The sequence below is a fragment of the Coturnix japonica genome, chromosome 11, assembly GCF_054131305.1.
Source record: "Coturnix japonica strain WE chromosome 11, WE-NBRP24, whole genome shotgun sequence".
NCBI classification, from domain to species: Eukaryota; Metazoa; Chordata; class Aves; order Galliformes; family Phasianidae; genus Coturnix; species Coturnix japonica.
In genome coordinates this window covers 13,036,077-13,061,246 of record NC_140673.1, presented here as the reverse complement: position 1 = coordinate 13,061,246, position 25,170 = coordinate 13,036,077, and the positions used below count along the sequence as shown (strand labels likewise).

The window sequence follows — 25,170 nt, the reverse complement described above, 5'->3', positions numbered from 1 at the left end:
CTTTGCCACATTTAATTACAGAATCTGCTATCCGGCTATATTCCTTCTGACCTCTCTTGGGGTCAGCTGTGAGAATAGAACACAACTTCCTGAATCTCTCTTGTTTTGGATAACATACAAACATACCCATATTAATATGCTGTACCATATATCCATGCAAACAATGTCAAAATGCTACCTGCACATAATAATTGGACAAATCTGTAATAGCACATAGACATGAGGTGTTTGAACTATTACTGTAAAATACTGCAACATTTCTGCAACGAAGCATTAAAAGCATACGTAGTGAGTGCACAGCAGAGAGATTTGCTTTCAACCTATGTTTTTTTGCTAAGTCCAGTGTGCGGTTTTATAAATTTATCCCCTAAGGATCTGGCTTCCAGACAAAAACAAAGAAACAAACATGTGACAAAGAACAAAAAAACACGGAAATTCACACACAAGCTCTATTTTGCTTGGAATAGATATCCTACAGAGCAGCAATGTGATGCTTGATATAAAACGCATCTGTAATATGGAAGTGTAGAATGAACACTCACAAAGAAAGCTTTTTAAAATTAAAATAAATGTAAAGGGAATAAATGTTAGAAAAGCATGTAGCTGCTGACAGCATGTTAGCATTTCTCTGGGAAACCTGGCATCCTACTCTAGTACCTACCAAACACAGTTTCAAAATCATTTATATTTATACTGATGAAATAATCTCTTTCAGAGACGGTGATCATTATTCATTGTGAGGATAAATAACAGCATTAGCTTCTTTTTAAGAAATGAATAGTCTGTATTGCATGCATACAAGAACTCAGGGTAGAATATTATATATTCTCAAACCTGAAATACTGCTGGGTCAATTGTAAAAGCTCCTTAATGGAAATCAAATGATGCCTCTAATTCTGCAGATATGATAGTAATACAGTCTAGGGAGCCATATCTTAATTGCAGTGTTTTTCTTTCATTCCACGGGCTTATTTCCATAGCTGTGTTTTGGAGGCTTTATAGGGATGTTTCCAGTTTTTCAGTAAGGAGTACTTCCTAGAAACCTATAAAAAATGGATGAACACCAGGCCCCTTTAACCGCAATGTCCTCTCATGTAACAGGTCCACAGAAATGAGAAGGGCTACTGTAGCCCTTGGGCTCAGCTGAAGCTCTGTGGTGCCAATTAGAAAAGAATTTTCTTCAGAAAATACAAATTTGTCAAATTTACAGTGATTTTTTTTTCCCCTGCAAAGATTTTCTGGCACCAGGAGAAAGGTAGAAAGTGCAGAAAAACACAGGAGATTTCACCTTGTTCAATAGTCAGAGGATAAACCTTGAGTCCAGGAGACCCAGGTGGAACTCACATCAGGGATTTAAAACTCGGTCTCCCAAATCACACAGTCATACAGGTCAGCAGGCTCTGCTACAGATACCGTGTATCCTGTGAGAGCTGTTTCACTTTGTATTAATAATTCAATATTTGCAGGGAAGAGGGGGAGATAGAGAGAGACTAATTCTACAGTCCAGTGGCCAAATGCTCACCTGGGATACTGAAATCCTCCCTGTCAAAACCACCCAGCACACAGCAGGGTAGGATGGAGGAAACAGCCATGCTTCTCACAGTTTAGCAATTTTCAGCTGATCGAATTATATCAGAACAGGAAGGTCACTTCCTGAGCACTGGCCAGGAAGCAAACACTAATTGTGACAACTTTAAATTAATGGGGATTTTAACTAATCTTATTAAGTCTATGCATCTTTTAAATACTTAAATAATATTCTAGAACTTTTGAAAAACAGATGATTCTTTTCCCAAAGACAATTCAGAACCTGTCAACAATGCTAATCACTTTTTTAGTTTTTATTAATGTTGGACAAACCACAGTAAAGAACCTGTCATTTACTCATCTAAAAAGAATTTAAAAGCCAATCCCTTTCCAGGGGCAATCTGTTATAGGAAGAGGAACAACAACCTTCCTGCACTGCTGCCTCACATGCAGCTGATGAGGAGCAAAGAGACCAAGGAAAAGGCGCACATGGAAAATCTTTGTTCAGTACCTCGCCATCTATGAGCACATTTTTAGACAGTGGAAGATAGGGAAGACTGCAAGTCAAAATGTCAGGCTGCTGCTAGGCAAGCGGATTAACAGACTTTCATTATTTGCACTTCTATGGAAACCTTCATCAAACTCACTAGAGTGTTACACTCACCTGGAGAGGGTAAGCCGCACTATATTAAGAAAAGTGTGGCTATTGCAAATTGATGACATGGTGAGGAACAGCTGTCCTCTAAGTGCCCAGCTTTCACAAACACCACACTGCCCTGCTGCTGGCTTGCAGAGGGTCCCAAGCAGCACTGCTGAGCACCATATTGCTCATTCCTCCCAGCAGTCTGCCTCAGGCGGTCAGCAGAACCCTTTAGCTGGTGGGCAGCAGCCAGCCTACTGCCCTATGTCTGAGGGGAGAATGTTGGCCTTCATGCTGGGAGCTGAGGGTAACCTCCAGCATTCCATTGGCTACCTGCTGTCGAATGCTGTGCCCCTGCACTGCAGTGTCAGTGGTGAGGCACTGGCACAGGTTGCCCAGAGAGGTGGTGGGCGTTCTGTCCCTACAGATACTCAAGATCAGGTTGAATGGGGCTCTGAGGAACTTGATGAAGCTGCTGGTGTCCCTGTTAACTGCAGGATAGTTGAGCTAGATGGCTTTCAAAAGTCTCTTACAAATCAAAAGATTTTACGCTGTGGAGTTTCCCACAAGCCACACATAAAGGCAGTGGGAAAAAAAAACAAAAAAAAAAACAACCCACAATACAGTTCAATCCAGCACCAAAAGTCCATTACAAACCATTCCTTGCAACCAGGTGATCCCATTGGCCACCAGTTACAAGCTGAGGTGGGTTTCCTAACCCCTACAGGTCCCCTGATGGGAAGGTTGTCATCTTCTTGCACCCATACCATGAAGCACAGGTAGTACTGCAACCCTGTAGGTGCAGGACCTTGCCTCATCAGCTCCTTTGCTGTAGGTCTCTGCCATGTAGGGGCCAGCTCTAGGCCAGAAAAGAGATAATCTGCAATTGGTAAAAATCCAGAAAGCCAGATACAATTTGGCTGTGCCCTGTATCTGCACTAGATTTGTTCACCGGAAAACATAAAACAGCTGTGCATTGGAAGAACATGCAGAAAATAACCCAAACTTATCACTTCTGTAACAACATTGACTTTCACTACACTGACTTTCACTTAAAAATGAATTATATCTTGAGAGGAATTATTTGAAAAACAACAAAAGCTCCTTCACTATATCAGACAATACAGCGGAACAAAATAGAACAACAATATTAAGCAAATGAAAATGGAAAAGCAACTTTCATGTGAGGAGCACAAGGCACTCTCTGGGGAGCCTGTAGGCACGTAGGTGGTGTTACTGCCATTTAACCGACAGGAGAATGGCGCAGTGAAAGGTCAAGCGTCTGCCTGCAGGCCATGGACAGGGACAGAGCTCAGGACCATGGTCGCCTGCCCCTTGCTCTGACAAGGCTAGTGCTTTCTCATTTTTTGCCTTCTCATAAGCCTGCTTGGCTCTCCTGATTTAAAATTGCTGTCCTAGTTTCAAAAATTTGTATACTGTTATGCTCTGATCACTGAGCAGAAAATACTGCGCTGTGTGTGCAGCATCTATTGAATTTATTGACTATGTGGCTTTCTTTTGCACAGTGAGTTGTGGGATTGGAACCTCCTGATGTCAGTTACCAGCAAGAAACCTTTATTTGTTTGTCTGCAACTATATGCTCTTTGAAAACAGCACTTCCAGTGCTTTTCATATTTTTAAAATATGCATCAGATTTGCATCATAGGTAATAGTGCATTGCAAAAAGTCATCTTCTATTTCCTTTGATATGTGCAAAACTTTGGGAAGAAAAATACATTTCTATACTTATACTCAAGCGCCCACACATTATATAAATAAAAGAAATGGAGAACTTTTCCTCGAGTCTCATTTATAACAGAATTACAAAACATGGAAATGCTGAGCATTCAGGTGCCACTATAATTTACACTACATGCATGTTTTAAATTCGTGACATGAGACACACTTTTCATAAGGCAGCCATCTTACAGATTTTATTAGACAGACTTATGGTAGGAAGGATTATTCAGAAATTGCAACTTAAATGAGAAAATGTGAATGGTCTTACTTATATAAAATACTACTGCAATAGTTCTTTTATTAATTTTTAATGCACAGCACCCACTGTGACCTCCTTTATTCTTTTCCTGTCAACATGGCAGGCTAGAGAAATTGAAATGGGCTGTAGCCATTTTTTCCTTGTTCCCCTTTTCCTCCCGTTTTGCATAATATTAAAATTATAACATCATATTGGACTGTCACTGTGAAATGATCATTATGCAATAGGCATAACATTTTTTTTCTGATTGTTATCTCATTCTTGCCTTTTAGAGTTCTCTAAAAAATTCCAAATCCCATGCAGTTATCTAAGGCAATAAAGCAATTTTCCAATGAATATACTTGTCTGAATTAAAGTTTGTTTAAAAGGTGTCCTTTGCTGCATTTCTTATAGTTCTCTAAGGATAGCGTCAGTTGCATAAAATAAAGCTTTTTTTTTTTTTGCCTGTATGGTTTTCTCTGATTACATTTTTGGGGTGCAGTGAGAGGCGGGTCTGATAAAATAATGTTTGACAATCATGAGGACACTATTACTTCTGTTACGTTTATTTACTGCTACCTCTATCACCAAGGAAACTAATCTCCATACCAGTGAAGTCAAGAAGCTCACAGTATTGTCTTTGCAGGGCCAAGTTCATGTTGTCACAGCAACAGAGCGCACAGGGTCAATAGATTAATTCATTAGTGTGCACAAGCACTGAACTGGAGTGTAAAAGTTTTGCTGCTGGTTTTAAAATTAAACTGTGAAGCAGGACTTGGAAATATGGCCTATGCAAGACATGCATATATATATCAAGGAATAAGCTACAGAAAATGCATATATTTGTCTAATACAATATATCATTTTTTCCCACAGTAGGAAGAGGATGAAATAATCTGCTTTGAAGAGGTGCATTCAGTGGGAAGGCAGAAGGATAAGTCAGAGTTCGGGCTATGAAATATACACTGCATTTGGATTGTTGATATTTCCTCCTCCAATGCCCTTTCATTAGCCCCTGTCTAACATGGGGCCTGACAATTGTGACAGAATGAAAAATTTGAGGAAAAGCAAGGGTCACAACAGAAGAGATTTTGCTCCCTCTCCAGTGACCCTATCACAGTATTCTGATGCAGCATTTTTACCATTAAGGAAAGGGCAACACAAGAGCCTTCACACTTAATCTGTTCCATCTGTCATGACTATTAGAAACATTGACCAGCAGTGAGCTTTAAGGACTCGATGCGACTGCAGACATGATATTCTAGCTCACTACAAGGACCTCCCGATGTTCTGAAAGCCTCCAAGGAAGCAGTATGCATCAAAAAGGGCAACACCTACCTGACACGCCACCATATGTGGTCCTCAGTCCTGCACCGACTGCTGGCCAAGGTGTGCCGTCTGCTTTCAGTCCCATCAGTCCTGACACCGTGTTGGTGGCTGTAACACCATCTGCGCCACCTGTGAAAGAAAAGGTCAGTCACTTCTTGTTAAATAATCTGTATAAGAACAAGAAAGGAAAAAAATACAACAGAAAAACTGTGAAGTTGTAAAATAACTAGAATTTCAAATAAACAGCTGAAGACAGAAAGCAACAAACCGTATGGGGATGTGTGGAAGGGTCCTTAAAATCAGTCTGGGGCTGGCAATTTTAATGTTAGTTTTTTGGCATGCTGCATCAGGTGAAAGACTTGGTAAGGTTATAAGACAGCACCAAGGAAATAGGAGTAGACAGGCAGATCTCTGCTGCTCAGCTGTGTGGAATGGAATCTACTACAGCGGCTGTTTGACATTGGAAGGCACCCCAGCACTGAGGTCACACCCTCTGAGCTGCCACCAGCAGCTCTTTATTGACCAGACAGCCCTTATTCTAGTTTCTTACCATCAGAAATACTCAGCAGAGAAATGATGACTGTGTTTCAAAGAGACTGGTTAATAAACCGACTTTTAAATTAATTTCCTACCCTGCTATATTTAAAGCTTTAAGGAAGAAAAAAAATATATATACCATCAAATGCTGTGTCTCATATTTCTCAGGACACACTACTTTCACTACTAAACATAGGAAAAAGGGAAAATTCAATGGCGTGGTAAACAACTAGTTATGATAAAATTATGAGTGAGCAAACAAAATTACATGACTTAATGTTAAACTAATATAATTCTCTTTACATATTGGTATATTCTAGAACAAAACACGGACAAAATTAAGAAACATTTGATCACTGTATTTACCTAAACATCAAATAAATTGTTTTCATATTTAATTCTGTTGTTATTTGTTATTATTTCTGCAAGTCTCCCATGTCCCCTCCACATCCAGCAAATTAGTAAATCTGCACAGCTTGCGCAGTGGAGTCAGTTACCTTCCTGCGCAGCCATTGCAATATTCACAATATCAGTGACATTTGGGGTCAGCTTGGCAAAGAAAGGAATCCGAACAGCTTGTCTAACCCACCGACAGATGTTCCGCACCAGCTCTGGATCCTGTTCAAATAGGTCAGATAAATATAGAACATAATTAAAAGTAATATGAACAAAAGGGATATCAAGGCAATAGAAAACTCTGTTATAAGTGGCTATACTGTGATTTTCTGAAATTACATATCAAGACCAAACCTCATCTCACTTGTTAGCTTATTTAAGACACATCCAGTAACCACATATCCATTATGGAAAGGTTAGCCCATGAAAAGAAGAAAATTTGCTTTTTTGCACAAGACGACATCACAAAATGTTCCCTTGCCAGAGTTGGGAACAATATATTTTGGAGTGAAAGAGAGTGTCCTTACCCATTTATTTTACAGATTACTATTCAATCTTAATGACTCTATGTAAGGTGAGTTGAAAATAATCACTATCATGTAAAATAATACAGTTCTAAGTATTGGCTGATTGTGCTTTGATCAGAACAATAAGGATGAGTCAAGGTTGGGAGGCCATCAGAATGCAATTCAGCATTTCTGGACTCTTTTTTTCTGACTAGACAGACTAACTTGGAAAACCCAAAATGTAAATGAAAGATCAAAATCTACCCTCTTATAGCACAAAATCAGAATCAGTTGTTTCCTTTCTATGACTTCCAGACATTTAATTCACTTATGGGAAAAGAACCATGTAGACAGTAATCAGCTATGCTTTGCAATGAAAACACCTCAGTGGAACTAACACTGTGTTTTTGGCACATACTCATTATTCTCCAATATAGTTCTTTTAGGATGTGTGTTGTTTTTTGCCCTCTCCTCTCCCCTCTTCTTTTTTCCCTATTGTCTTTTGATAATGTTTTTCACCAAATATTTTAAAATTTGCAGCACTAAAGCATGTAGAACATGGTACATGATCTGGTTCAAGAAAAAGAACTGTAACAAGATTTTCTACATGTATAACCTGTGGGTAGGTTAATTGGTACTGCAGCAATTATTTACATTTACTAGATCTTTATCGCTCTCAGATAATTAAGTCTGTCATAAAAGAAAAATTCTCTTCCATTTGGATACTGTAAAAATTCAGAAAGCTGCATTGTTATGAAAATGGGATAAGCCTAAATGAAGTTTAGCTTAAAACAATCCAGCGGACATCAAGATCCTATTCAGTTTAGTGAACACACAGGAAATGTTCCCTTGCTGTTTTTGTCATTCTGCATCAGCAGTTACATGAAAATGTAAAAAATACAGGCTGTGCTCCTAGAGAATATACAGTGCAGGACATGAAAAGTAAAATCTTGACTCTTAGCTGAGCCATGCCAATAAAAATGGTCATCGCCCCACCCATGAGCTCCCATGAAATATGAATGAACACTGAACTGGCAGTATGAGAGTAGTTGCATCTTTGACTTTCATTTCTGTTTTAAGTTTCCTTGAGGCCCAATGTAGGAATGAGAGACCCTCTGGAAGATGTGAATAGTATATTCTTTATGTCAATCATTCTTCTCAGAAAACCTCACAATAACGTCGGCACTACTTAACTCATTATGCTGACTTCAGGGTGGTTGCAGTGCTATCATATAAAATCTTACTCCAACACACACTGGCACTTTAAAATTATAGTTGTTTTAATCTGCATGCAATAACTCATTAACAGACCTCTTTAGTTCACAGTAGCTCATTTTCCACCCTATCTAGGACAGTTTAGCCAGTCCATAGGAGTTTATCTTTGGACACAGATGGATTTGTAGAGTTCACACTAGTTGACAGCTTTTGAGAAAGATTTAAGTGATCAGAAAGATTTTACTTCTAAGTGCAATCACTGACTATCCCAATTTGAAATGAAGTTCTAAATTTAACTTGTCTGGGAATTTTTATCACAATCACTACAGTTTTAAACTCAGGTGCAAAATTAACGAGGTAAATAACCTGGCACCAATCCCTACTTTTAAAGCGGTCACGTACAGACTTAAACTTACTTACATATTTTGCTGATTCAGGTCAATTTACCAAGTCCATTTAATCATTCCTAGCAAAGACTGAATTTATAAAACGTTCAAAGGATGAGAATATAACTTGTAAGGAAATGGACCCTGAGACACACAAATTATGTTACAAAAACCTCTCCTAAAAATACTTATGTCACTGCTAATACAATATAAATACTTATAAATACTGTTTTTTAAAAATCCAGTTCAACTTTATGACAATTCCTGCAACTTTTATCGTGATAAAAGTGATTTGTGAAGCCTGCAAAGTTAAGAAGCATTTTCTAAATGTCTTGATAAATAAAATCAGATATATGTACAGATGTTAGCCAAATTCTTCAATGATCATTTTCATTTGCAAAATCAGCAATCTGAATCAACTAAAACATTATTCTGCTTAATCTAGTACTTTTCTTCAATGCTTCTATTACACATACTTAGTTTTTTTAAGTTCTGTTATAAATGATGATGCAGTGCACTTTGTATAGAATTTGTACCACAATTTTGTTGCTTGTGTTAATCCAGAAGAACCAACAAATTCTTCAATGGACTTTAACACCTATTGGTACCACCCTTAATTCACCTGCTGTACCTTTTTTGTTATTTGTCCGTTTTTAACTATCTAAATGAAAGTTTATGAAGTTACTGTCAGCTATGACACAATATTGATTCATGCACTGTATCTACAGGAATCTGTTGGTAATTTAATGTCATATAAAGTCTCTTTTAGTATGAGATGAACATCAGTGTGATTTCTGGCTTCCTGTTCTTAATCAAATATTGCTTGTTTATTCCAAAGGCACAGGAGATTTTAATGTTACAGAGGTTGTCTTTTTACTTCCCCAAACAGCAGTACAGAATTCTTTTTCCTGAATATTCATTATAGCCTTGGGCTAAAAGGAGCTTTTAATCCTAACTACTCATTGCCAAGGGGTTGATATACTAGAGGAAAAACAACCATCCCTCCCCCCCCTTTTTTCCCTAAATGATCACATGACAACTTTAACTACAACTATACCTATAAGAGTAAGTACTCAAAAATTAAAGTCGCAAGTTTTCTTCTGATTACATTTGGCACTGGTAATGAGATGAATCCCACATCCTTTTGTCCCTAAGGCAGATATATCCTACATATTTAACAAGGAACTTGAAAATGCTATGCAGACAGTACATAACTCCTCTATGTGTCTCATGGAAATAAATGAAACCATGAAGAGATTACAACAGAAATGTCTGGCTGTACTAATTCTAAATTACAGAGGATTCATCTTGTCTTTGAATTAATTCAACTTCCATAAAATTGATACCAATTTCTTATATGTGGTTGATAGACAGGTGAGACAGCAAGTATCCCTCATCAGTGCACTCTTCTGGTGACAGACTTTCTTTCTATACTGGCCCCCCAGAAAAAAGAATAGAATCTTGTATTCTTCATAAATCTGTCTTTATTGGAGGATTCTATGTTTTCCTTGTTAACACTACAGTGGTACTACCTGCCACAATCTGCACTGTGAACAGGTGTTGGTGAGATACATTTGCAGCAGATTTAATGAGGGAGTAATGACAATTCCTATATTATCCTCACCCATTCAATTCACTCTGTCACCTAAAAGTGTAAATCTGGAGATAAAGCTTTTATGGAGATCTCATATATCAAGTCCCTACAACTTGATAACCTGATATGTGTTTTCTATGTCTATCATATATTTCTTTTCAAGATCAAAAACGGAGCTAGAAAAACACTAAGAAATAATAAATAAATAAATAGATAGATAAATAAATCTCAATACTCTTTATATGTGAAGAATGACTGTTTTGTCATTTCTACAAAAATGAAGGAAAAATTACAGTGTAGGAATTTCAGCTTCAAGCATTTCAAGTTACTATCCTTAACATCCAGCTTTTTTCCATATCATTCTCACTCTTTTACACATTATATGGAGCAAAGATTTTTCTTTTCTCCTTTCTCCTATGAGATGTCCAACACTGCCTTTAGTGAACTGCCTCGAATGCAGAACTGCAATCAATTAGCAAAGGAGACAACATTTCTGAATATCCTGGTCAAATTACTGACTTCTCTCATCCTAGAGAGAGGCATATTAGTTTGTGCATTCATACAATTTCAAGCAATTAAAGCTAACAATTTGTTTAATGACTGTCAATGTAATGGGAAGGATTTCCCAAGATAGAAGCCAAATGACTCTCTACTCTCATCTGAAGAAAAAAAGTTTCTTCATTTCTGAGGAAACTTGACAACTTTGAGTCAACAACTATTGACCACAGCTGTCATAAAGTAAATTCAGGCAGCTTAACTCAAGGCAAGAATAAGAGTTTTCACAGTTGTATATGAAGATACATAAACAATGAATGCTCCGAAAACAATGCCTCTTATTTTATTATTCTGACCCACAACATCAGGGCAAATGTTGGTGGTATGGCAATAGATGGCAAACATTCCCACCAATATTACATTATATTTTGTTCCAATTTTTTTCTGTCTATTGTAGTGCCCAAGGAAATAAATAAAAGGCATCACTTCTGGTGCAACTTACCTGTGTGTATGAATATGTATATATATTTATATGTGTATATATATATATATACATATATATGTACACATACACACACACCCCTCTTTGGAGGAAGAATTTCTAAAATCAGTGATGAATATGAGAAGAATTAATGAAGGCCCACATTGTCACCATTTTGTTAAACTTTCAGAATGATAACATGTACCTTCACTACCTTTCAGTGCTTCAATTCATGAATATACCTATCTTCTTTTAAAATGTTCTTTTCCTTTAAGAAATACTCTAAGAGAAGTCTACTAGGTAAATGTAGGCATTTATATTTTTTTCCACATAGTAAGTGTTATTTTTATGATATGAATAAAGCAAACAAATGGAAGAGATATCATGTAGGTTCTATGAATAAGCTCGTAATGCTAATGCAGTAAGCATATATTTGCTTAGAAAATACTGTAAACTAAAATATAGAAATATAGCTTAGGAAATTCTTTTTATGTTTCCCAGCTTACATTCTCTCTTTTTGCTACCAAAAATTCATTTATGGGATAACATCACCATCTTGGAGACTGCATACAGACTCTGTGTTTATATTTATTTCTATTTGATTTTATTTCTATAGCTTAAATTTAAATTCATTCGTATTATTTATTATATGCTTTATGTTTGTATGCTACGTATTTATTAATACTAAAGCCTCTTAATTTGTATCTTCATTTTACCATGTACAACCTCATGACTTTATTCAAAAATTAGTTACTTTCTTTTTTATATTATATGAACAGAAGAAGTCCTTTCTCTTAGCTTTGTTCTTACATGCTAGGACTTCATTACCTTAAAATGGCATCGTGATTTGAGCAGCTATGCTTCAGATCAGTCACTACAAGTTCCACTCGAGGGAGCCTAATGGAGATTCTCCTTTTTTTTCCCCCCCAGTCATACCAGTGTGCCACTGAACAAAATCAAGTTACTCAAGATTAGGTCCAGGCTTTGGTCATGGTTGAGCAGAGAAGTCAAAGCTCTGAAACCAGGTCTACAGTAGTAGAGATAGCAGCAGCAGGTACTGAGAAAAGTCGGTCTGAGACACTACCGTATTTCTCATAGTTAGGCTACTTAGAAAATTAGAGGAAATTTGGTACATGTAAAAAAACAAAACAAAACAAACAAACAAACAAAAAAACAGCTAGCCAAATCAATCGTAAACAGCAAGTAAAATATTTGCATAAAATCTGAATTTCAAAATAAGCTTCAGTTTCAATAGATTTCTGTCCTGCTCTTTCTTCCCCTCATTAGGCATCCCAGTCACCATTTGTTGGTTCTCCAGCTCTTCAATTAGAAGATTTGAAAGATGCTAAAAAGATAGTAGCAAATAACCTAGCATCACCTATCTCTATCCCAGATGAATAAAACAAGCACAAGAAATTGTAGCATTTCCTTCTTTTAGTACACTGCTAGATATATACAAACAAACAATGCTTAACAGCGTGTTAAGGAAAAACACTCCAAACCCACCCACAGCAAACTCTACGGATAAGTGTTGAATGTATCTCATCTAATAGCTTCCAGTATAGGTCAGTATCCAAACTCAACAGTACATTTATCAAAAGGCTGTGTGGGAGATCCACTTTGGATTCCTTATCAACAGGATGGTACTCCTACACTTCTTTCATAATGTAGCACTTAAGGACTGTGAAGATAGCTAACATGAAGACAAGGTCAAAAATGAGCTGGAAATTTTTGACTGACCTATACACAATAGTACAGAACATTGATTTGTATTGGGGCTAGAGAAATGATAAGAGGGATGTCAAGATCAAGAACAAGTGAGACTGGAAAGGTTTGTGGCTGTCTTCATTTAGTCAGCTTTGCAATTATTCCCTTTTCCAGATCACATAAAAGCTTTATGTTTTCTCCCCACCACTAAAAGAAAGACAATTGAATTCATTTTCAAAACTTTCTAAGTGGATGGTTGAACCACAATGTTTTTCTTCATTCTAAACTTCTTAGTTGCTTTTTTGTTTTTTTGCTTTTTTGGTTTTTTTTGTTTGTTTTTATTTTTTTTTTTTTGTACGTTAAAAAAGTAACATAAACAACCAGAAGAAACAACACTGTTAGAAAAATATTTACATTTAAAACAAACTACAAGGCCTACAAAATGTTATACGTATATCTAACTGAGATGGGTCAGCTAAAATTGTAGGAATCACTATCTGTGGCTATTGACTTTAATGCAGTATAACAGGATTCAGACATAACCATTATTTTCTTTGGTTGTCAGAACAGAGGTTAATCATTGTTGGTCTGAAAGGGTGAAACACAGACTGCCAATTCAAATCAGATTTTGTTCTGATACCAACTGCATCTTCAATGAAACATATGAAACAGTATATTTGCCCTTCATAAGCATCTTAAGAGATACTAACCAGGAAGATTTATTTGTTAATAGTGTTGGTATATTTAAAATGTTTACTAATATGTATAAATGCTTTTATATCCTTGACAAAATATTCTAACCTGGTAGTATCTATCAACCAAAATATTGTTTCTCATATCACTGCCAAAAGCAGTACATAGAATGATTTAACAATCTTTCACTTCCTTGGTTCATGCAGAGTTTACATCCTAGAATGCATAAAGGTCTGATAAGTTTTGATAAGGTTTATATCATATGCAAAAAAAAAAAAAAAAAAAGAAACAAAAAAAAAAAGAAACAAAAAAAAAAACCTTTAAAGGAAAGCATAGAGCTTGAATGTATGAGCGCTGTAGCTACAAGTAGGTTTTTCTTGTGGTCACCTAGGAAAGCTCTTCATCCCTTTTCTATAACAAAGAGGCAGAAAGAACCAGCAACTTGAGAAAGGAAAATAAAAATAACTACAAACCCATAGTCTGAGGATTTCCCACTGAGTTTTAAATAATAGTCATATGAACCCCAAGTCAGATTTGTAGCAAGTGCACCGACTAGAAAGTTAGGCCAAATTATTCAATATTAATCTAATCCTGAAAATCTTCCTTGTAGGCAGCAAAGAGATTCTGTTAATAACATTTAGCGAATAGTAGCATAAAACTTAAAGTATAGAAGGAAAGGCTATTCATATGCACAACGTAGTTAACTTCTACCTTGCATCAAGATCAACAATCTGAAACTGATTTGTTTTAATTGCAGATAGATACTTGCTGCTGATCCTTTTCTTTTCCAGAAATCCTGTTTACTGAACATGAGGGGTAGCAACAAATGCAGTATGTTGCGCAGTAACCACGTATCCAAAGGCAAAGCAGCCCACGGGACCAGTAAAAACACAAACATTTAATTGTTGTATGCAACAGACCTGAATTTTCCACATTTCCCTTTTCTGAAAGTTTCTCAGTGCATTAAAACACAACTGCACGAATAAGTACCGGTTGCCATTTGTTTGTTTTGTCTCTTTGTTTGTTTTTAAGAAAATCCTGCTTTCCCTTCATTCTGGAAAGCACCAACAATATATTCTGTCATAGTTATGCCACTGGAGTGCCATTAAAACAGCCCAAATCTTTTTGATTTCTTTCTAAAACAGTGGTAGTTCACTTATATTTTAGAGGAACTGACCTTCTTTGTGACATTTGTCATCCATAATGTGAACTTCAGCTGAAATGCTTCCATCACAGTGAGACTGAAAATAAGGTTATCCCCAATTTACTATCACATCTTCATGAATTTCAAGAAAATAGAATAATTTTTGCATTTTCTAAGAAAACAGATTCTACAGAGAATGCTTCCCATATGCAAATACAAATCACTGCACATAAAAATATGTATCAAAATGTTCAACACCCACACTGTGTCTTTAAAACGTTGCAGTAAGATGGTATTGCTGTTAACATTTCAGCCCTATCTATAATCTCGTTTTTATTTTCTAGTTTGAGTTTTAAGAAATTCAATTAAAAAAAATTCAAAGCAATAGAGGTGGATTAAATGTTGTCAAACTGCAATTTAAAATTACTGAATGGTTTTCTGATGATGAAGTTATTAAACTATGCATCTTAATTCACTTCTTCTCAAGTGTTTGAAAAACAGAAGTCTTATGACAAAACAGCAATTAACAGCTGTAATTCATTATTAAGCATTGTCTCCTTTTATGTGTTGCAAAAAGCAGAACATATGAGCACTAAAAGGACATATGGATCTAAAGATGTGGAAGAAATCCATTTAAACCATGACATTTCCTCACTCCTGGATCACATGAGGCCAACGGGAAGAGAACGGAAGGCAGATCCCAAGAAAGCTGGCTGAGCTCACCAAACAGCACTGACCACACAGTCAGGAAGCTCTTTCTCTTGGGTATCAGCCCACAAAACACACCTTCTGACTTGAAAAAAAACGTGCATAGATTGAGGTCTGCATGAGTTGAAAGAGACAGCCAGCAGCAGCCTTTCTCCTTGCAGCAGCCTTTCTCCTTGCATGCCCCCTTATCCCCTCAGCAACATGATGCAGAATGCTTTGTCCCTGCAGTGCACCTGGGCCTCCATGGGCCCAGCATCACTTTGCTGCAGAAGGGCTGGGTGGCCCTTTCACTTTCTGACCTATGCACACAGCTCAGGGAGAAGCAGCACATGCCATCACGTCAGCATGCAGCAACAAATGAGTAGCACCTCAGCTACAAGATCCCTTTGTCTGAGTCTGCACCTGGAGATCCCACCTCCTCCGTATGACCAAGCTGTCCCATGCTCATACCCATCAGCTGGGGCAGCAGACAACATGTCTTCTCTACTCAGCTGCCTACATTTATGAAACTTATGGAAATACAGCATCTTTGAAACAGTTTCATCTCTGTGAGATTTGAATGAAACAGGTCGCTTGGCTAAAACATGCCTCAAAGCATCAGAGTGGACTGAAAGACATAAAGGCAGTTAAGCCTTTTCTCTTAAGATCCCACCCAAAATGATGAGAGCAGCCAATGCTGGAGAACAATATGAAGCCTGAAACCTCATCACAAACTTCAACAGTAACCATGGCTCGGATACATGGGATTTTGGGGGCACAATGTTACCACTGCTGTTACAGCACAGCGCACCACCCTGCTGTACTTTGCATTAATTTATTGCAGGAACTGATACAAAAGATGGGGAACTAATTCTGCCTGCAGGACTCAATGAATTATACTTAACCAGCATATTATTGTACAGTGATACTAGCATGCCACATGAACACAGATATAATCAAATTCTGTTTGGGGCATCATTTATTTAAAATACTTCAAGCTCCTTGCTGGCAGAGCAACAGCAAATTATCATGCTATGCTGTGCACTTCAATTAAGAAACAGCCTCATCTTTCCTATTTCCAAGGTACAGCAGAGCAAATCTAATTGTTCCATGCAGCTAGTTTTCATCTTTCCAGAGTAACCAGGGCTTTTGCTTCCATTTTTTTGTTGTTGTTCTTGTTTGTTTTGCTTTGTTTGCTTTTTGTTTTGAACAGACTTGTCTTCTTCTGAAAGAGGCAATGTGGGCTTTTATGAAGCTTCCAACCTAATTGCAGGCAATAAACATGAACACAGCAGCAGAGGCTGTAGCAAGCAGAGTTTAAGTAAAACAAAAATAAAGGTAAGAAACGATCTACGAAGCAAGTTCATTTTGCTTGTGATCTGAGTAGTTAAATAACCAGGATCTGCATTACAAGCGCTCACAAGAGAAATATACGTCTCCTTCAATATAAAATAAGAAAACCAGACTCTCAAACCTATAGCTTTAATGCCTAGATAGGCAAAGATATTTTATATAAAAGAGCTTAGATGGTATGACTAGTTAATCAGAAATATTTATCAGCCAGGATGATATTAGCTTTTAAAATATTTGCTCATAGCATAAGAAATCTCTGTTCTTGTACTTAGGGCTGATATTTGATTGTCTTTTTAAAAAAGTACAGAAAGCTCCTGTGTGCTTCGGGAATGCAACTAATGTGTTCCTTTCAACTTGAGATCTCTATTTCATACTGAAGATCTCACCCGAATGAACAAGTATTTATGCCTCCCCTTATCTACAAGTAGATCCGTCTCTGATAAAACAATGCAATACCTTTTGATAAAAATTTTGTAGAGTGAAGTCATAGAAACACAGAAATGTTGGTTTGAAATGACTTCTGGAGGTCAGCTAGTCCTATCTGTGCTCTGAGTGAGAACAATGCCAACAACAGATGAAGCTAGCCACAGCTTTACCTGTTTAAGCCCTGAAAATTCCATAGATGGTGATTACACAGCCCTGCTGGATAGCACACAACAGTGCTGCATTACCACCTGGGCGACTTTCTTCCTGATGCCCAATCTGAAACGTACAGGCTGCAATTTGTTCCTTGCTGTATCACCCACAGTACATCTTGCCTACTTCATAGCTACTCGTCTGGCAGCTTTGTTACTGCCTTTCCAGTAGCTGCAGGCTGTTCTGCTCTTTTTCTCCATGCTGCTTTTTCACCCTCTGTTTGGCTACAGAGACTTACTGATATTTTCAAAGTATTTGTGTATCACTTGTCCTAGTCAGTTTTGTTGACGATTCTATGTATATGCACATTGCAAATACTAAGCCTGGGGTTTCATCTGTACAACAGAGAACAACACAAAACTTAGCAGGAATGCAAAATAAAACCCGGGTTATCGACTCAATTCAACTATTTATTCATTCTTACCAGAACAGCTGGAGGGAACAGTTGACTTTTGGACCAAAACCAAAAAGTCAAGCATTGAAATTAGTAGATTTTGCATCATAGTAACGGTCCTGAATGTTTAATGCCACTTCTTAAGATTAGTAAAAGAAAAAATTGAAAGAATCTTTAGAGACAAAAAGCACAACACCTCAAAAGTTAGACACCATAGTGTGAGTCCTACCTTCTAAGATATTCATTTGACTTATTATTTTTATAATTTTCTGCTACATTTACTTCAGTAATAAATTATGCTGCCATTTTTTAACAATCTGCTGTTCACCATATTATCTTCAGGTTTACTATTAAACACATGATGTTATTCGATGCACAGAAAATCCTTGCCTTGGTGTTTTTCAGTCTAATGACACAGTTACAATTTTTAGTGATATCAAACTTCTATAAAGTTGCAGATTGTTATGAAAGAACACAAACCTTGACTTTATAATCATTAATCAGCATTAGCAAATATAATTGACATTTTACACAGAACCAGCTTTAAGTAACTTATTGGCAGTGATACAGATGCCTCTTAATATTACCCTCTGGCTAGCGATGCTGTTTAGGCGCCAGAGTGTCTGCACTAATGACTTGGAATTAAAATCAAATAAAACCTGAGAACTGTAATTCAGTGTAAAGAACAACAATCCTTAGCACCAATTCTTTTTATATATTATTTGTATATATCTGATTTTTTTTTCTTTAAATTTACAGTGGGTATTAACAGTGGAAGTGTTTGAGAGTAGATAACAGAAAACCAAATCCAACATTCCCAGATTTCTACGTTCCCCTCAGGCACACCACAGGAACTGAAATGAGTAGAAGAAGTAGACAGTGTAATTAACCTTTCCTTTACCTCTAGGAAAAAAAGAAAAGAAAAAAGAAAAACAAAACAAAACAAAAAAAAAAACACAGAAAGAAAAGGAAATAGAAGAACATTTTAAACATTAGAAATATTAAAAATATTTGTGCATGTTTATCTGTCATTATTCTCGACTAAGTAATTTCTGTAGTTTCCTGAGGATTTTAATGTGCTTAATCATGAAAATGGACCAAATCCCTCAGAAATTTTTTTCTAGATATCTCACGTTTGTTGGTGGGATCCTTATTTTTCTTTTTTCTTTTTTCCCAGAATATATCTGAGCCCCTTACCCCATTCATTACCTATATATGACCTATTTGACTTTAGCTCAAGGGACAAAAATAATTAAACATGGAGTCAAAATGCTTCCTAGCAATTTTGCATCTATGTTGGGGTCCTCCAGGACCTCCATACTGGTTCAGACCCACAAGGGCTACCATTCGTCCTAGCATTCATCATTATTTTATCTGGTCTATCCTCATCCTTTGCTTTGATAAACTACATTTTAATTTATCTTAACCAGCTTAGAGGAAGTACCTTTGAATGTGGCCCTCTAAGGATTACTTTTATTCAGTTATTTGTCTAAAGAGCTAGATTCTTTTCTAAATTCTCATTTTTAGTTAAGACACCTAAAACAGCATTAATATATTTAAGTGCAATAGCATGTATTAAACATTCAAACGGATATCTATATTGTATGGGAAAGAAATATTACTATACAAACATATATGTATATATAATGTAATATTCTTGCTTTATGGATCTGATGTCCTCCAAGGAGAGCCACAAATCCACATGATAGCCCTGAATGCTCAGATTTTTCATTTCGTTGTCTGATTTTACAATAGCTGAAAGATATGGAAAAACTCATGTAGCCAGACAGCTCCCTACTGACTACATATCTAAGCAACTTCATGTGCATATATTATTCCAGCCAGTGAAAACAAGAAATAGTTCATGCCAAAAAAAAAAAAAAAAAAGAAAAAAAGAAAAAAAAGAAAAAAAGAAAAAAAGTAAAAAAGAAAAAAAAGAAAGAAAAGAAAAGAAAAAACAACAAAGAAAAAGTCCCCATTGTCCCCATGTTTGAAACGAGCCTATTTTAGCTCCTATATAAATTTTCAGGACGCTCTCTGGCCAAACTGCAGCCTTCTAAAGAAGAACACTGCAATCTCATGTTGAGACAACCCAAACTACTGAGTTAATGCAATGTAGAGCAAAGGGTGGGAATTGCTTTATAAATTTATAAAAATAACCAGTACAGCTGATTGTTGTTAAACAAGCTTTTGGAAAAAAAAGAAAATTAATAACTGCTACTGTTTTACTAGTGTGGTCCTTGAGAGCTTTTCTAATTTGTTTATCTCACGTTTTTAATCATTACTTTGGAAAATAACCACTGGCTATGAAAAGCATCCATATTACTTTCATTAAATACAATAATCTATAGCATGGAATAGATTGGCATCATTCTGATCACAAAAATAATAAATTAGTTCCATGCACTGTTTCTGACAGCACTGTTAAGATAAAGCAGCAACTAAAGTGTGCATGCTGCTGCTTTGGAATGATTACAGCTCCTATTGTCTTCCTGCTAATAGTTTTACAAAGTTAATGGGTTAGTTATCCAACCATACAATTCAAGTTTTATGTTTAGCTGAGGAAGTGAGGATGACTTAAGATGTCTATTAGCACAATCTAAGAGGATGAGCTGAATAGTATATGTTGATTTTAGCATGTGCAATCATGATTTCCAATCTGCATTTCCCTTCTCTTTCTTTCCTTATCTCAAAATGTAGCAAGATGGGAAACTGAGTACTTTGAGTACTCAGTATTCAAGTCAGGCCAAACAAATGCTCGAATGCTCGTCTTTATTATCCTTTGGAGTGCATGCAAAGGTAGGCAGACTTCAGACTTTTGAAAATTTAATGACCAAACTCTAGCAAATCTCTCCTGGTGTCCTATGTGAACCAAGATTTTTCAGAGAATTTGCAAGTTCACTTCTGAGCATGTTTCTGAACAAAAACAAATTTCAAACTGTGAGCTAAACATGCAAACATCTGAAAACCAGAAAAGAAAGGAATACAGGAATAGGCTTTTGAGCATGTTTGTTTTCTTTTCACAGACAAAATAACATGCATGCTCCTAAATGGAATCATAGGATGTATTGAAAAACTGTATATCATGTTTCTGCATGACAGAGACATGTGATATGGATAATCTCCACCTAAACTGTACACATTTATCAAATCTATAGGTTACACAATTCAGGCTAATAAAAGAGACAAAGTTAACTGTAGATGGCACTACCACAATGTACGCTCTGTAATTCAAGAATACGGTTAGGCTCAAAAGCAAAACAGTATAAAATGACATGTCTGTATATCTCATGTCCTTCAAAATCATTATTGATACAGGTAGTTTGCACCAGGTTGTGATCTCAAAGATATCTACAGAGCTCTGCAGTGAAAAAAACAAATTCTGCCCAGGAGCTCTCTGGAAATTGTTTTCATATTGTTCCCTGTCAAACACATAATGCATTTTTGTGCTGAGCAAAACTAAGCATCTTCTATATTCACAGCATTATTTCTTTTTTCTTTCAGCACCAAATAATTAAACACATTTAACCTAAAAATCTCAAGCTAGTAATCTGTTGCTTGCAGCTTCCCCCTGAAGTGTAACTCATACATTGTTGTAGAACTGCTGAAGAGACACCAAAGAGATTGCTGTTGCAACCTACCTGCCCACAAGCCAGGCCCATGCCTCTCTCCCCCATGCCATGAGGACATGATAGATTTAACTCCAGTGCATCTGCACCAGCAGCCTATGCATCATGCAAAAGGAAAACAAACAAAGAAACAAAATTAATTTTGAGTAATATACTCTTTCCTGTGGCATTTACTTCTAACGTTAAATAGATTTCTTCATATGTTTGATTATTCTCCTTAAGAAAAAAACAGGGAGAGAGAGAAAGCTGTTGTGATAGACTAAAAAAGAAATATGCTGGCCATTACAGAGAAAATTTTCAGACATTCATGTGGCTTTCCAAATACAAAAGAAACTGAAGTGACAATAATAAATGTAAATTTATTATATGATAAATGATATCAAACTCTTATGATGTTCTGCATCATGCTAAAAATGAAATATACTCACAGTGCCTTATTGCAGCAGTAAGGGCAAGCTTCAGGAGTCAGTGACACAGGGAATGGCTGTGCTCTGAAGAGCTGGGGTTGAGGAATAAATTCCTCCTTTCTGCTTTAAATGCATTTTTCTCTAGATTTCGTGCACTGTTCCATATGTTTTGTTACTAAACATTTTTGTTTCTGAAGTCAAGCAAGATTATTGTAAAAAGTCTGCATATGTGCTGATTTCTCTTACCAGCCTCTATTACCTAAAATAAAGGGGAAAAAAAGCTGTGGTATACACTGGTAGGACACAAACACACTTTGCTGAACTGAATGGGCCTAAGCTGAGGAGCTCTCTGCTTGTATTCTAAATGGCTGTAGCTGGCATTTTGCTTTGCATCTGCATTTTGTTGCTTATTGAACTGGGGTGCTTTCTGCCTGCTGCATGGCTGTGGGCTAAGACTTCCCAGCATGAGAGGTCGCCAATGCAGCCACTACACACCTGGTGTCCTTCCCTGTCTGGCTGCCCAGAAGGCCTGACCACCCCACAGGTCCAATGGCAGCATGGTGACAGGACAACTGTGTGAGCAGGTCATCATCTCCAAGATGCTGCTGAAGCATGGAGGCTCCCTCTGGGACAGCCTCAGCATCACCTCCTCCACAAGGCATGTAATAAAACATTCTGCCCTTTAGAAACTGTGCAGTGCCTGAGTAAGTGTGGTGCTTTCTATGGAGTGGAAGCAAATGGCAGCTTTGCAACAGAAAGGTATCCTAAATATGGTGCATGTTATGGCATGCACTTGAATAATTCCCTTTTTTCCTAAAAGGGGCAGCATAAACACAAATAGATGAAAATATTTTTCTTAAAACTGGAGGGCAGAGGAGCAAGTGGCACAATTCAGCCATTCATCTCAGTCAGCTTAGAAGTATTAAGCACAGATCCCACAAAAGATTTCATGGTCAATTAGGTAAATACAGGTATAATATGGACTAGCCTTGAAGATCACCAAGGCACTTAATTATAATGTTTAATTTCACTTCCCTAAGTCCCCAAAGTGATTTTTTTCCTTATAGGTTTAAAACACTCAGACAACAGTGAAGTGTCTTCCCAAATAGCTATACAAGGTTTTTAACCACTGAATAAAGAATAAATGACGTCCAAATGTTCAGCCACGTGGAAACAAAAAAAAAACAAAACCAAACCAAACCAAACAACAACAACAACAAAAAAATAAAAAATCAAACATTCCACACTTATAAGCATATATAAATGTATCTACACAAAGTAAGTATTATATACATCTAGGTCTCTCTGAAAGTAATGCCTCATATGTATTTCTATGGAAACTACAAAAGAGCTCAAGTAACGTTATTCGATAGAGCAAACTCTAAATGAGAAAATGCTGTTTTTTAACGTAATTACCACCATTATCTGTACATTTTCATTAGTGATGAACAAGAGCCGACATGTCAGGCTCATAAAAATCTACAACAGCAGAGGTGAACCATTGTTTCACAGCAGCTATGATAACACTGTGGCTAGGAAATTGTTGCCCACTCAGTCCATTGCTCAGTGGCCCAAACAGAAGGAAGAAGGCAGCACCAAATCCTGACCGTGTGGTGGGTGTGGTAGGATGGTCCAGGCAAGACTGGCAATGTGCTCCATCATCTTCAAACTGGTACAGGGCCTGGTTTTATCTTGTTGCAAAAGAAACATCGTCTTCTTTACTTCCCTGGCTGTGGAAGTTTTAGTCTTCAGTTTGGTCAGTGTCGTGATGTAGCAGCCAGAGTTGATGGGCTGTTCGTGTTCCCAGAAATCCAGAAGAATCACTCCCTCCCTATCCCAAGACAGCGCACATCACTTTACCCACTGAGGGCTGCATCTTGAACTTTTCCTTCAATTGGGAATTCACATTCTCCATTCACATTCCCAGTTGTAGTGGTGACAACATGTCTCATCACAAGTAATGATGTGATACAGGAAACTGACATCTTCAGACTTGCATTAGTTCAATAGGTCCTGAGAAACTTATAGACAGTGCTCTTTCTGGTCCTGTGTAAGCAAAGGTGGGATCCACCTAGTGCCACCAGAGTTTCCAACACACTGAAACTGATATTCAGCTCTGTTTTTAGTTCCCTGTTTGAAATCCGCAAGTTCATGTGGATGAGCAGTTCATTTCATGGTGTGCCAGCTGTGCATGGCTGTTCAGAATGTGGCTTGTTTTTCATAACTCTGTCACCACTGCTGAAATACACCACTCACTGCGCTTAGATCCACTGTTTGGTCTCCATAAACATACAGCATATGTTGAAGAATAGCAATGGGTTTCGTTTTTTCTACAGGGTAGAATTCAGTGACATACCTTTGGGTCATATGCATCAGATGCCATTTTGTCAGATTGCCCCTCTGCTGCCATCTGCTACATGTCAACAAAATGCAATGGAATATTGGCAAGAAGTTGGTGGTCCATACCACCAACACTGTCCTCTACCATAGTCGATCAGCATAATAACATAGAAGGCATTACTTTTGGAGCAGCCCTTGTCTAATACTTGCAAAACATATAGATTTCAGCTAATACTATCAATAACTTGAACAAACAAACAACACACACACACACACACAAAAAAAAAAAAAACCACCACATTTTTTTCTTTACCAATTGTGTTAGATCTTAATTCTTTTTCCACTTTAAAACATATTTATATTTGCACTAGATAGTTTAACCCATAAGGAAAAATCTGTTTCATATAAAAACAAGAATGCCATGGTACCTTCAGATATAGACACCTTTCTGAATGAAAGTATTACTGTACTAATCAAATATTTCTTACACTATTCCCTGTGGACACAGGTACATGTTTTTTAAGTAGGGTTTTTTTCCTTCAAACTGAATCAAGATTTCTGGTGCACAGTCTGTTTCTGTAAGATTGGATTTATATTATAAGAAGAATGCAGACTGTTATTATATATGTTGGCTTTCTCTGCTATCATTTTTGAAAAGTCTGTATTAAAACTAGAATAGCATTAAATGAGCCTTTTATACTTTAAATATTCAAGAGTTCTATATTCAAAATTTCTTTTGGTGCTGTCAAACTAGTGTGCCTGTAGGCAAGGTAAGATCAAGTTAGGCTCTCAAAGGTAGAATTAAATTTTATCATGGCATCCGTCATAATATACAGTTTGCTTAAAATGCAAATAAAAAGTATATAGATTCAAAGACTAAAGGCTTTCCAGGTACAGCTTAAAAATCCAAGGGACCATTTTTATGGAATAGATTTACTTTAAATTTACATTTTCATCATTTTAATGAAAACACAGAATAAACAAATTATAATGGAAGTGCTTTAAATTCTCATTTTTCACTTTGAATCTCCTTCTTTCACAAATTCCATGTTGCGGTGCTTATTTTTAAGGAGAATAAAAAAAAAATAGATGGAGT

The 25,170-nt window shown here is 36.8% G+C and overlaps 1 protein-coding gene across 1 annotated transcript in view; it reads right to left on the bottom strand.

Moving 5' to 3' along the window:
- Positions 1-25,170, bottom strand: part of DPYD (dihydropyrimidine dehydrogenase) — a 308,967-nt gene that overhangs the window by 80,109 nt on the left and 203,688 nt on the right. Inside the window, exons 16-18 of the mRNA XM_015870373.3 lie at positions 21,340-21,423; positions 6,509-6,629; positions 5,484-5,603 (exon numbers count right to left, since the gene is read on the bottom strand). Of these exons, the coding sequence (XP_015725859.1) occupies positions 5,484-5,603; positions 6,509-6,629; positions 21,340-21,423 (325 nt within the window). The remainder of the gene's footprint in view (positions 1-5,483; positions 5,604-6,508; positions 6,630-21,339; positions 21,424-25,170) is intronic.